This window comes from Cebus imitator, unplaced genomic scaffold (assembly GCF_001604975.1).
Source record: "Cebus imitator isolate Cc_AM_T3 unplaced genomic scaffold, Cebus_imitator-1.0 Scaffold444, whole genome shotgun sequence".
In the NCBI taxonomy this organism is placed as follows: domain Eukaryota; kingdom Metazoa; phylum Chordata; class Mammalia; order Primates; family Cebidae; genus Cebus; species Cebus imitator.
In genome coordinates this window covers 3,648,470-3,662,870 of record NW_016107759.1, presented here as the reverse complement: position 1 = coordinate 3,662,870, position 14,401 = coordinate 3,648,470, and the positions used below count along the sequence as shown (strand labels likewise).

At 38.5% G+C, this 14,401-nt stretch overlaps 1 protein-coding gene across 1 annotated transcript in view; it reads right to left on the bottom strand.

Annotated features, from left to right (window-relative positions):
• Positions 1–14,401, bottom strand: part of JAKMIP2 (janus kinase and microtubule interacting protein 2) — a gene marked incomplete at its 3' end in the record, with an annotated part of 163,351 nt that overhangs the window by 10,042 nt on the left and 138,908 nt on the right. Inside the window, exons 14-18 of the mRNA XM_017511171.2 lie at positions 10,955–11,053; positions 9,674–9,772; positions 7,950–8,003; positions 7,002–7,067; positions 1,847–1,915 (exon numbers count right to left, since the gene is read on the bottom strand). Of these exons, the coding sequence (XP_017366660.2) occupies positions 1,847–1,915; positions 7,002–7,067; positions 7,950–8,003; positions 9,674–9,772; positions 10,955–11,053 (387 nt within the window). The remainder of the gene's footprint in view (positions 1–1,846; positions 1,916–7,001; positions 7,068–7,949; positions 8,004–9,673; positions 9,773–10,954; positions 11,054–14,401) is intronic.

Below are 14,401 nucleotides of genomic sequence, written 5' to 3'. Positions count from 1 at the left end.
TTTTAGGATTCCTTTACCCAATAGTAATTCACTCATATTTTCTAGTTAATGATAACATTAATGATATCTTGTTATACATTTATTTCTTCTTTTTTGAGACGGAGATATGCTCTTGTTGCCCAGGCTGGAGTGCAATAGTGTGATCTCAGCTCGCTGCAACTTCCATCTCCTGAGTTCAAGTGATCCTCCTGCCTCAGCCTCCTGACTAGCTGGGATTACCGGCATGCGCCACCACACCCTGCTAATTCTGTATTTTTAGTAGAGACGGGGTTTCTCCATGTTGGTCAGGCTGGTCTGAAACTCCTCAGGTGATCTGCCCGCCTCGGCCTCCCAAAATGCTGGGATTACAGGTGTGAGCCACTGTGCCCAGCTGAATCTTGTTATAAATTTCTATGCATTGCTGTAAGTTAATACTAACCAATATTTAGACTTGGTGAGTAAAAGGAAACTTATTAAACTGTGGTAAAATGCACGTAACATTTATAACCTTACTCATTTTTAACCCGGTTTTAAGTGTACAATTCAGAAGTACAAAGTGTATTCACATTGTTATGCAACCAATGTACTGTATTTTTCATGTTGCAAAACTGAAACTATACGAATGAAACAACAATGCTACATTTCCTCTTCTTACCTCCTGGCAACCACAGTCTACTGCCTGTTTCTAAGTTTGATTAATCTGGCAACTCACATGAGTGGATTCATATAGTATTTATCATTCTGTGACTAGCTTGTTTTACTTAACATAGTGTCCTGAAAGTACATCCATATTGTAACTTGTATCAAAACTTCCATCGTTTTGAAGGCTAAATGATATTCCATGATATGTATACTGTACCTTTTGTTTATCTGTTCACCTGTTGATGGACATTTAGGTTACTTCTACCTTTTGGCTATTGTTAATAATGTTGCTATGAACATGGTGTATAAGTATCTCTTCCAGACTCCAGCTTCAGTTCTTTTGAATACACACCCAGAAGTACTATTGCTGAACCATATAGCAATTCTATTCTGATTTTTTTTGAGCAATCACCATACTATTTTTCATAGTAGATATACAAGTTTTGCATTCCCATCAATAGTGAAGAAGGGTTTGAATTTCCCTTTCTCTTTGCCAATACTTGTTTTATCTTTTTGATTGTGGGAACACAGAGTCTTCCTCTGTTGTCCAGGCTGGAATGCAGTGGCACGAAAATAGCTCACTGCAGCCTCCCTGTCCTGGGCTCAAATGATCCTATTGCGTCACACCCCCCCTCCCCGCACGCTCTGCCGAGTAGCTGGGACCACACATACTTACCACTATGCCTGCTAATTATTTTTTAGGTTTTGCAGAGATGGGTTCTCACTATGTTGCCCAGGCTGGGCTCAAACTCTTGCATTCAAGCACTCTTCCTGTCGTAACCTCCCAAATTGCTGGGATTACAGGTGTAAGCCACTGCACTAGGTCTTTTTTCTAGGGCTTTTTTTTTTTTTTTTTGCTATTCTAATGAATGTAAGGTGGCTTAGGGATTTTTAAAATCAGAGTTGCACCCTCTATTTCTGTAGTTTTTACTTGTTAATTAAATACAGTGGAAAAATTACTGAGCCTAAGAAAGAAAACATAAGAAAATTCAATTTACTTCAGCATTAGTTTTGGATATTTTTGGAAAGCTAACACTTTTGGGGGAGAACATAGCTTGAAATTGCTTGGTACTTCTGGTAATTCTTTTCCATGTTCTGTATATAAAATAATGGAAAGACGACAAACTTTCATCAATGCCAGATAAAACTGGTAGAGGCAATGTTAATTTTCCCTTTGCCTTGTAAACTTTTCTTAATTTTTATAATACCTCATCTTTGTACTTACCATGTCACTTTCCAATTCCATCATTTTCTGGTGTAGGGCAGCCTCTGCTCCTTCAATCTGCTGAATCCACTAAGGAGTTAACAAGACAAAAGTGTTTGACATGACTGCTTGACGTGGTGTATATTTGTGTGCCCCCCCGAAGTGCTCAGTCCCTTCCCCTTATATCTTAGGAAGCGGACTGAGAACTGAAGCAAAAACAACACATTTTTATTTCATAGTTCAGAAGCAGACTACGGTCTTCCTTGTATTCATTCACTCACCCATTCAACAAATGCATTTATAGCACCTGGCAAGTATCAGGTGCTGTACCAAGTCCTAGGGCTGCAATGGTGAACAAGAGCAACAAGACTTCTGCCCCTACTGGAGAATACCATGGGAGTCTTTCTCGTAAGTGTTAATTGCACTGGAGTCCAAAGAATGGGTGAATGACTGGGAAAAAATGAAGAAGTTCCAAGTAGAAGGGACATCATGTCCATTAGCTCTGTTGTTGGAGGAAGCAGGATGAGAGAAAGAAGGCCAGGTACACTGGAGAATTGGGACGATGGTAATTTTTCAGTACAAAAAACTAATTACAGGCTGGGTGTGGTAGTTCATGCCTGTAATTCTAGCATTTTGGGAGGCCAAGGCGAGTGGATCACAAGGTCAAGAGACCGAGACCATCCTGGCCAACATGGTGAAACACCGTATCCACTAAAAAATACAAAAGTTAGCTGGGAATGGTAGCACATGCTTGTAGTCTCAGCTTCTCGGGAGGCTGAGGCAGGAGAATTGCTTGAACCCAGGAGGTGGAGGTTGCAGTGAGCTGAGATTGCGCCACTGTACTCTAGCCTGGTGGCAAAGTGAGACTTTGTCTCAAAACAAAACAAAACAAAACAAAAACCTGGTAACAGCAGAGTGGGGAGGAATTATTTTTGTTAAGTGGAGGTATTTTAAATCACATAAAAACTTATCTTTCCCAGTACCCAGGATATATATTTATGTTAGCATTGATAAACACCCTGAATGCAGACTTTGAATAATATGAAGTGACCTTACCATACACATTTTTAAATATAAAAAATTAAATGCCAGCTTATATTTTAGGGAAGCAACTGGGCATAATAATTAAGTAAGTGGGTTCTGAAGGCAGACTACCTTGGCCATAATTTCAATTCCAGCTTTTCATGAGTGGGTGGCATGGAAAGGTTACCTGATTTCTCTAAGTCTCAAGTTTCTTATCTATCAAATAAGATTAATAATAATGTAAATATTAAGGAAATAAATGAGGCACTATCCATCGTGTATTGCATGTACTAGTGGGATCTCACTACCATATATTTCTTTTTTCTTTTTCTTTCTTTCTTTTTTTTTGAGATGGAGTCTTGCTCTGTTGCCCAAACTGGAGTGCAATGGCACAATCTCCGCTCACTGCAACCTCGGCCTCCCAGAGTGAAGCGATTCTCCTGTCTCAGCCTCCTGAGAAGCTGGGATTATAGGTGCACACCTCCATGCCTGGCTACTTTTTTTGTAGTTTTAGTAGAGACGGGGTTTCATTGTGTTCCCCAGGCTGGTCTCAAACTCCTGAGCTCAGGCAATCCACCCACTTTGGCCACCCAAAGTGCCAGGATTACAGGTGTGAGCCACTGCGCCTGGTCCCAGACATTTTTTTTTAGTTTACCTGTGATAAACTATGCAGCACAGTGAGCATTTCTATGCATTACAGCCTTGATACTTACAAGGGGATACCATGTTCAACCACTCTTTGGCTGTGGGGAACATGGTGAAAGAAAAGAAAGCATGCTGAGACTGGAGAGGTGCTAATCCATCAGTTCTTTGTACAGACACATGGCTTCCCCTTGAAATAAATTGCAGCCAGTCATGGGTATTGTGTAAATAGATTCATATTGCAATTGTATCCATCCAAAATCCTTCATCTTGCTTGCTGCCCATTTGTTGTCGAAAAACATTTTTTAAAAAGTATGTTTTTAAGATTACTGTAAACTAAAGTCATTAAATCATGAGCGTTAGATATACATTTGTTGGTTGGTTGCTGTTCCTTCCTACTTGTGTAATCCAGGACAAGTTACTGAATATTCCAAGCCTTGGTTTCCTCATGTATAAAATAAAAACAATGGTACCTCAATGTACATTATTTGGGTGGTGGATACACTAAGAGCCAAGACTTCACCACTACACAATGTATCTATGTAATAAAAGTACACTTGTACTCCTTAAATTTATACAAATTAAAAAATGGTGGCACCTGTAGAATGGTTGTAAGGAATGGTGGGATAATGTACTTATGGCATTTAGTGTGGTATCTAGCTCCAAATAAGTTCTTACTCAAGGTCACTGCCATTATTTTTAATACAAATTGACATTTGAGTTTGCTTGTTGGAATTTTGTCTAGGCTCAAGCTCTGACTAAAGATCATACTTGGAGTCTTGCTCTGTTGCCCAAACTGGAGTGCAATGGCACAATCTCCGCTCAATATGAATAGAGTGCTATTCATATTGATCATCTCAAAAAATTCATTGTCGATGTTTGGAATTACTTGGAAGTAGAAACTAATTATCTGTGAACCCCACAGACTGGAGGTAACTCTAATCTGTGCATTGCAAAAGTCTGCACAAAAGGCAGTTGAACAGACCGTGAGCACTCCAGGGCAGGCTTGCGTCTTGTTCATCTGGTTCCTAGCTTTCTACCACAAAGCTAAGCACAATGTCATCACCCTGTATTTGTTCAACTGAGCCTTATACCTGTCTTGCAAAAAAGGTAAGCAGAGGCATGGGCTAATTTGCCACAGCTCTGATAGCCCAGCTCCCATGGGGTCTATAAAACCTATTTCCTGCAGGAGGGAGTTTGGTGCAAGAGTTAAGATCATGGACTTTAGAACCAGACTACTTGGGTATGAATCCTGACTCCATCAACTTCAAGCTATATTACCTTAGGCAGTTTTCTACCTTTTTTGTGCTTCAGATTCCTTGTGTGAAATAAAGGTCACATAGTACCTAGTCTTCAGCAGTTAGAAAGTGCCTATCTCAAAAGGAGCACAGCACAAGTGTTGGTTCTGATAAGTACAGTTGTACTGCACCCACACAGGGCAGGGAGCAGAAGATATTTCTCCCATCAATCTCCGAAAATGTGAGACACACAAGGCTGTATTTCCTTTCTTTCACCTCCTCAGTTCTCATCTTCCATAGAATCAGCCCTATGTTTTGTATGTAGCCCTAAACCAAGGAGATTTTTTTCATTCAGTAAAGAATTGCAGCCCTTCATGATTCCAACTGCATGAGGCTCTCTGGCTATCAGTGCCAGTTAATAGCAGCACCGGAGGCACAGACTGTTTCTTTCATCTTTGCGTTGTCACTGAAATAGTGTCTTGTGAGCATTCACAAATTCACTTTACTCCTTCGGTTAACATGTATTCATCACCCAGTATATGTGCTGGACTGGTGTGAAAAGCTAGGGCAAAAAACAAGGGGTGGGGTGTGGGGAGACACAACTATTTGCCCTCATGGGCCTTAGAGTCTAGTGGTAGTTAGATGGGGAGATATGACAAATGCAGTGGACAGTGCAATGCAATTGTTAAAAGCCGCGGGGGCAGAAGCACAGGCCACTGTGGGAACATACAGCGGGAACACCTAAGGGGTCTTGGGTGAATAGTCAGGCTTCCTTATGTGTGAAGGTCTGATGATTAAGATTTAGCCAGGCAGAGGCAGAAAGGCAAGGTGGGAATATCTTCCAGGTAGAAAGGGCAGGGTAAAGGACCAAGAGTGGAGAATGGAGAGAGACAGAGAGAGAATGGAGAGAGAGAAAAGGGAGAGGAGACACTAGAGAAATAGATAGATAAGGCTCAAATCCCAGAGGATCTTTGTGCCAAATTCTAAATTTGGACCTTCTGTTAAAGATCATGCAGCATTATCAATTTGCTGGGGAAAGATTAGAGAAAGTGATCAGTTCTGTAATTAAACTGTGAAGGAAGTAAGTTTTTTCAAAAGAAGAAATCCCAGCTTTCATGTTACTTCACATGTAAATACTTCAATATGTATCCCTAACAGATAAGGCCTTTCTGTTTAAAAAAAAAAAACCCACAAGGTTATTTGTACACTTTACGAAATTAACATTAATGACTTTTGTCATCTGATACCCAGTCCACATTAAATTTCTCCAGTTGTCAACAAAAAGTCCTTTTTTAAAAACACCTGGTTTGCTTAAATTAGGATCCAAAAGAGAACCATTTCAATTATTCTGAAGTGTCTTTTTATTTCATAGCTATACTTCTTTTTCTCCCTGTTTTTTCTTTCTGTCATTCTTTTGTTTGAGTAGCTAAACTGTCATTTGACCTGTAGAATTCCCTCATTTCAGATTGGATAAAGCTGACTGCTTGCTCTCATGTTATCCAACCATGTGCACATGACTCTCAACTATTTACTGGTACTTTTTTTTCAAAGGAGATAAGAGTCTCACTATGTTGCCCAGGCTGAAGTACAGTGGCTACTCATGGGCGTGATCATAGCACACTACAGTCCCAAACTCCTAGACTCAAGTGAGCCTCCTCCCTCAGCCTCCTAAGTAGCTAGGACTAAAGGCACATGCCACCCTGCCAGACTTTGTGCTTTGATTTGCAAAGTACTCCGAAAACACCAATTTATCTGGCCATTTACCAGGTTTAGACACAAGATGGAGCCAGAGCACACTCAGTGTTGATTATCTCCTGACAGTCTCTGTCAAGCTTTCTGAATGAGACAGCAATGAGCCACTATTAAGCCACAGGATCAGTTGGAAGCAATTGGTATGAACACACTCGAGGAAAAGTCTATGACAAGAGCAATGCTCCAGTTTACCACCGCCCCACAAAACTCTTCTTTGTTGGTTTCCCAGCTTTGTAAGGATTGTGCAAATAATGTAATGCAGAAGGTTTTCTGTTTTTAAAGAATTGTACATATTTTTAAGGAACTTCAAAGCAAAAATTATTCACCCACTCCAAATCAGTGTACAGACTTTTCTTTTGGGTGTTCTCATTTTATCTGGGTTGTACTACTCTTAAAAATAAAATGTGTAGTACGTATTCACACACTAAGTGTGCAAAGGGAATGCCCTTCACACCCTATCCTGCTCATTCAGGATTAAGCCAGACACAGAGATGATTTGAAATGTTTGTACGACTCATTACCTTCTCTGCCAGGGACAGCACAGTGCTGGCCTGAATGATAGCCACTTGTTCTTCATTTCTTAAATTCTGTAAAAAATAAGAAAGGCCATACGCTGAAGACACTGATATTATTTTACCCTAAAGAAAATACTGTCTGACTGACTGCCTCAGAACATAGTGTATAAGCCTGTATAGAACCTTAATAAATTCCTATCCTGTTAAGTAATAATTCTTAACAAAGAGTTAATCAAAACCCGAACGAAGCATACTAAATGTGATTTTTAAAAATATCTCCTAACACTGGCTTGATTCATGTCACTGGAGGCATATTTTATTAATAGTCATGTTATGAGAAAAACAGAAACCAAAATGGAATAAAGAACAGTCTCTTCGTAGTAGTTTTGATGTAATTTTACTAATTCTGTTCTCTCCTTTGATATTTTTTCAAGGGAAAAGCAGTGACTCCTTCAACCTACAAACACCATTCACCTAGTATCACAATAAATGGTCCTCCCACTGAATTAATGTGCCTTGACTCTGTCTGGAAGGTGTTTTTAGAAAGAAAATGGATTATAGCTTTCTGGTCCATTTTTATGGAGCTGCCAACAACCCTAGTATTTGGCAGCCTTTGCAAATGCATGACTGATTAATTTCACACTGGATGCCTTTGAGCTGGAGTCAGACAGTAATTAGCTTTAGTCACTGGAGATGTGGTCAGCATTCAAACCTGAAACCTGCCCATGAAAAGCACTTTACCAGGTCTCATTTCTGCTGATACTTTCCAGAGATCCTTACAACCCCTTAGCCAAGTTGTTTAATAAATTGTAGATTCTTCCCAAGGAGCAACATCCTTAAGTGAGCATGGCATCTCACTTGCTCCTACTTTACACATGATGCATTGTTAAGTATTTCTTGCCTCTGTTTAGGCAAATTCACATCTATACTATGCTTAATCAATTCTTTACTTACCCCATTATCACCCAAGATATCAAGCTGCTTTATGAGATCAGGGATGTTCACATCCTGCAAAATTAAGCAGAAACTCATGTCAAAGGCAAATGTGGCCTACTATTCCATCACTGTCTGAACACAAAGTTAGAGAAACACATTTTAGGGCCTGAAATTCCTTGGCATGTTTTCAATCTGGCACATCTACTTTTAAGTTTCAATTTTGCCTCGTACATGCTGTGTGAACTTGGGCCAGGTACTTAACAGATCATTCTTTATTTTGCTAGTTGCAAAACAGAGATAATAAGCACCTACTTCATAGGCTGAATTGATCTCCAGGATAAGGAGACTATGTATAAAAGAGTCTAGCACGTAGTAAGGACTTAGAATATTCTCATTAACTTTCTTCTCATGACTGCCAAACCTTTTTTTTTAATTATGATAACTTTCAGGTATAAAATAGTAATAGGTAATAAATATAAAGAATCAACCAATGTCATTCTAATTAGAAAAATTCTGACCTGATTGAATTTTGACTGCCATGTAGAAAACTACAGTGCAGTCCCCCAGTTTTTAAAGCTACCTTGCATTAATTTCATCTGTTTTATTTTTACCCTGTGCCTTGAGTCAGTTTGAAGCAGCTGAACTCCATATGAAAGAGTTCATTGGATTAGGTTGTTCGTGATTTATCTGAGAAGAAAAGCACTGACGGAAAAGGCAAAGTAAATTGTTTTCATTTAATTACAGTGAAATAAAAAAAAATTGCTTTGGTTTACAAATTACCATCCTGCCCAGGAAGACCAGAAATTTAAACACCAGCACAATGGTTTAAGATGGAAGAGAAGGAAGCACAATTTTACTACCCAAGTTCTTTCCCACTTTTTACCTTATTAGTACCGCATTGTCCTCTTACTCATGTTCAAACAGCAGTACAGTAGAGCCCTCCCACCAGGAAAGGGAAAGCCTAGCTCAATCTCATAAGTAGAGAGAAAGCAACTGAAGCAAGTATATTTGGCAGCTCAGAATGGGAGCAGGGAGGTCATGCGGAAGGTAAGGAGAGACCAGAAATAGCAGGTAGCATCTCAGCTTTACCCAAGGAACAATATTCACAGTGTGATTTTACTACACTTAAGGACAATATATTTCCCCAGGGACAGAGCCACCTCAGTTCAACTCTAATGTTTAAAACGTATCCAGTAGCACTAAAAAGAGAATTATATTCTATTTAATATGCAACCTGTTATAAACCCTAAGCCCTTCCAAAAGAGGAATCCTCCCTAAATTAAACACATCAAAAGAGATGGTGGACTAGATGACTTCAAAGCCTCTTCTAACTTTGCAATTCCATGATTCTGAATTCCATAGCACCTAGAATGGCTCCACAAAGGGAATCAAACTTTTTTATCTGACACACTAGAAATATATTTCTTGAAGCATTAAGTTGATTTCACATTTCTCCCAGGTAATTAAGGCTAATTTTGATTCTGCATTTTTATTTGTATGACGCTGTTCTAAATAATCATGGATGCCTGTGTTTTTTACTGTTATCATTTAGACATCTGTCACCACATTAAAAAATTCTATTAATTTTCTAGTAGATGTGACTGTTTTCAATTACTACATAGTTTGTAACAAAGTGATGACATGCAGTGACTAAAAGACAAAATAGTCATGAGCAACCTCCCCTTCTCCAATTCCCAGTTTTTCTAATTTCTAAAAACATAAAAAATTAAATATCTGCCTACCTTAACACCTTCTTTCATACAGTAGATCTGTAGAGCACTCACACCATCTGAGAATGGGTGAATTTGGAGATTAAATGGAGGGGATCGTCTCTCTCTCTCCTTGAAATTCAGTGAAGAATATGTGGAAATTAAAAAAAACTGATTAAACACTAAACCAGTTGTCTCTTTATGCTATTTCAACAGTTTATTAATGTAATTTGGCAAAAAGAAAAAAATTCAAACTCAAGATGCTCATGATTAAATGTAATGGAAAAAACTGACTAGTCAACTAAGAGATTGAGAAGAAGAATTTACAGATAGTGGCATCCATTCTTGCAAATTTTTTGATCAGGGAAATGCAGGAAGTGGAGCTCCAGTTTAAGCTGTATGAATATTTAGAGTTTTCAAATATCATACTGTGGTCTTGCCATGAAGTTTTATGGCCCCTAACAGCCTTTTGCATATTCAATCTATTCAAGCTTTATAAGTAAGATATGTGGGCCACAAAAGAATGACTTTTCCTCACTGAAACCTACTAACACCTAACTTTTTATCCAGACCTAATTTGAAATAACCTTTAGGAGAAATAACTGGCAAAATAACTGAAGTCAAATGGGAATTTTTCTTATACCTTTATATATCGACATACACTGAACCAGATCCTAAGTCAGATTTTGCAGGATACACTCAAAATCTGATGTTTCTATGTTTTAGTTTCAAAATAAAAAGGAACACCTTTGAAATTTTGTCAGATTAACAAAGACATTTCCTAGTCTGACCTGAAATTTGGTCAGATTAATATTTCTAAGGCAAGTTACCTTGATTCTTCCAGAAATGCATTAGAGACTAAAACATTTTCCTATAAATTTACATTTGCCTACAAAATATTTTTATATATAGCACATTTTGAAAAATAATTCTTAAGTAATATGCATTAATGAGTCAAAATTCAATGAAAGATGGACATGAGTATTTAAAAACAATGAAATATTGAGGATGGTTGAAATCTATTTAACTTTTTAAAAATTATTTATTAGTCTTGTTTATAAAGATAGTAGTGTTGAAATGCACAGTATCTAAGCAGACAGTTTGGAGTTGCATCAAGGCTTCACCACTTACTAGTTACAGGACTTAGGCAACTTACTTAATCTCAGTTGCCTCTGCTATGTAATTTTGAGGCTGATTGTGAGGTCCAATGAGAGTATGAATCTGAAATGCTTAACTAGCCCCTAATTCCTCAATGTGCTCAGTGCATGTTAATCGTTATGATTATTTTTATTATTATCATCATTATTTCCTTACTTCTAGCTCTAGGTTTCGAAACTCCAGCAGCTCATTCTGGTCTCTGGCGTCCTGTAGTTCCTGTTGTAACCGGTGATTTTCTGCCTCCTGTTTTTCTATCTAATAAAGTAAATCCTGAAGTTAGGTAAGCATTGCAAAAGGCAACTACAACTTTGCAAAGCAAGCATGAATAGTGTTCGATTTACTCAGTGAATAAGTCTTCCAGACCATGAAAAATATTCCCAAGTAGATGTGAATAAAATAAATCTTTGGCTTTCCTTCTAGTTATCCTTCAGTTGAGTTTTTGAGTCATAGAGAAAAATGCCAGAAGACGTCTCTGTTCCTTGGAATCAAAATCTAGGAATTCTGTGAATAGTGAATCTGAGAATACTCATTTTGCCCTTGTGATGGGTCAGAGACAGTCTACTGGAACCAAATTTAATGGTATACATAAGAGGGATGTATACTTCTCATTTCTTGAGTTATATTTGTTACAGAATTTAAAAAAAAGAAGCTCTCGTCATATACAAAATTTTGCCGAATTTCAATTACTACAGAAGAAAGCCAGCTCTTTAACACTGAATTCGAAAACTTTAATAATCAGATTACCACCTAGCTTTACGGTTTTAAATATTATCACTGTCATTGCTGTACAAACACACTCACACATGATCACGCAAACGCTAGAATCTAGAAAATGTGGCCTACCCGATGAATTGACTACTCCAGTAACTCTGTATCTACTCTGCCTGAAAATGACTTACCTCATCTCCTTTTCTATGTGAGAAAATTCTATACTTCTTTAAACACCTTAAAGCTAAGCTCTTAAACATAGAGCTTAAACAAGCTCTGCTGTCCGTAGAGCCTTCCCTAGTCAACCCATTCAGAAGTGACACCTCTCCTTTTATTTTCCTCTAGACTTTCTTTCTTTTCTTTCTTTTTTTTTTGAGATGGAGTCTCGCTCTTGTAGCCCAGGCTGGAGTCCAATGGCACGATCTCGGCTCACTGTAACCTCCGCCTCCTAGGTTCAAGTGATTCTCCTGCCTCAGCCTCCCTACTAGTTGGGATTACAGGTGCCCGCCACCATGTCTGGCTAATTTTTTGTATTTTTAGTAGAGATGGGGTTTCGCTATGTTGGTCAGGCTGGCCTTGAACTCCTGACCTCAGGTGATCCACCCACCTCGACCTCCCAAAGTGCTGGGATTACAGGGGTGAGCCACTGCACTTGGCCTCCCTCTAGACTTTCTTATAGGACCTCTTGTATAACTTGAGGAAGCATGGATTTCAGTAAGCTATGTATTAATGCACCTTCCCCTGTAGACAGGGTTCATGTCTGAGTCATCCTCTGGATTTTAAGGGCTCAGAAAATCTTTATGAGTACAATGGATTTGGGCTTCCCTTAATATTAGCTGTGTGGGTGGGCATTACATACAGTAAATATTTAAAATCTTAAATTTAAAAATACAAACCCAGGGCCTTTTTAACATAGGATGAATTTTACTTTCCCAAATATATACATTTGAAGTTAAATATTTAGGTTCATTGTAATTTCTGCCATCCTTTTATTCTTAGAAGCCTGAGCTTAAAATTCCCCCTTTTTTAAAGACTAATGGAAACAAGATAGAAGACATAATGGGAATCTTTTTATTTTATGACAAAGCAATACAATAACACTTTTATTTCTGGGCATCTTTGAAACTATTAGGAAAAGAAAGGGAAATAGTGAGAACTTATATGACATTAATTAATGTAGTCAAGTTTTCTACCCCTGATATTTGTGGCCTAGTAAACTTTCACAAGTTTGTAGAAGTTAACTTAGATTACAAAGGAGATTCTACTTCCTAGAATCTTCCACTGAATCAGTGGTGGAGTATTTGGGAAGACTACTGGTTCTGGTGGTTAATGAAACAATTAGATCAGTGGCTCACAGGCTGTAATTCATAGACCAGGACCAATGCCAACAAAGTTTCTTTATAGGGCCCCTCAACCTGCCCGAAAACACCAGTTCTCAATTTTTGAATACCTGCCCACTCTGTATATGGCATATACATCACCTGTACATCTATGTGACATATATATCAGCTCTGTCTCACAGCATGCAAAATATGAGATAGGATGTCTTCACTTTGCCACACTAGAGGGGAAGTAGGAGAAGCATCTTTTTCTTCCTTCTCATGCTCACCAGCCAAGACATTATGGTTAATTTTTATTACTTGTCAAGGATAAGAAATATTCATAGAAACAATTCTAAAATAATTTCTGCATAACTTTGGATTGACCTACACAATTATTTTTCCCTTACGCAATTGGGCTTTCAAATTCTGTTTTTGTCAAACATAATATAAGATTATTTTGTAATTTAAATTAGCCAGATTTGGTGGCACATGCCTATAATCCCAGCTACTTGGGAGGCTGAGGCAGGAGAATTGCTTGAACACAGGAGGTGGAGGTTGCGGTGAGCCGAGGCTGTGTCATTGCACTCCAGCCTGGGAAACAAGAGTGAAACTCCATCTCAAAAAAAAAATTATTTTGTAACATTTCACTAGATTTGTAGAAGGTAAATGCCAAAGGAAAGCCACCTTTGAACTGAAAATGTATTATGTTTAATTGTCCCTATGTTCAGACAGCCCAAATTAATTATATCTATTCAAGTCTAAACTATGTGTTTTAGTTTCTTAATTTGTTGAATAATTTCCTGGAATACTGTTTTGTGCTTTAAAAACAGTATTCATCTAAAAAAAATTCTTTCTTTAAAAAAAAAAAAAAGAAGAAAGACCCAGCCTTAATAAAAAGACTAAAAGTGAGAATCTAAGTCTATGCTAGGTTTTGGCATGGTCTTGGAGTCACACTATCACTTCTTCGCACAAAATAACAAATTCTATTCATAGAGGATTTTTGTTTGTTTGTTTGTTTGTTCTTTGAGATGGAGTTTTGCTCTTGTTGCCCAAGTTGGAGTGCAATGGCGCAATCTCGGCTTACTGCAACCTCTGCCTCCTGGGTTCAAGTGATTTTCCTGCCTCAGCCTCCCAAGTACCTGGGATTACAGACATACACCACCACACCCAGCTAATTTTTTGTATTTAGTAGAGACAGGGTTTCACCATGTTGGTCAGGTTGGTCACAAATTCCTGACCTCAGGTGATCCACCCACCTCAGCCTCCCAAAGTGCTGGGATTATAGGCATGAGCCACTGTGCCAGGCCCTCCTAGAGGTTTTTTTTTTTGTAGACAACCACACAGGATGTGTGTGTGTGTGTGTGTGTGTGTGTGTGTGTGTGTGTGTGTTTACATATATACACAGTATATATATGTATGGTTAACAAATCAGGAGGTTTCAGGGATCACATCCTTTCAAGTCTGCACAATGCCCAGCGCAGAGCCATGCACACATGCCACTTCACTGATGGTGATGGTGGTGACAGGGATGCGGTTGAGCACTCAGCCGAGGACAGAGCAGCGCCAGAAAAGC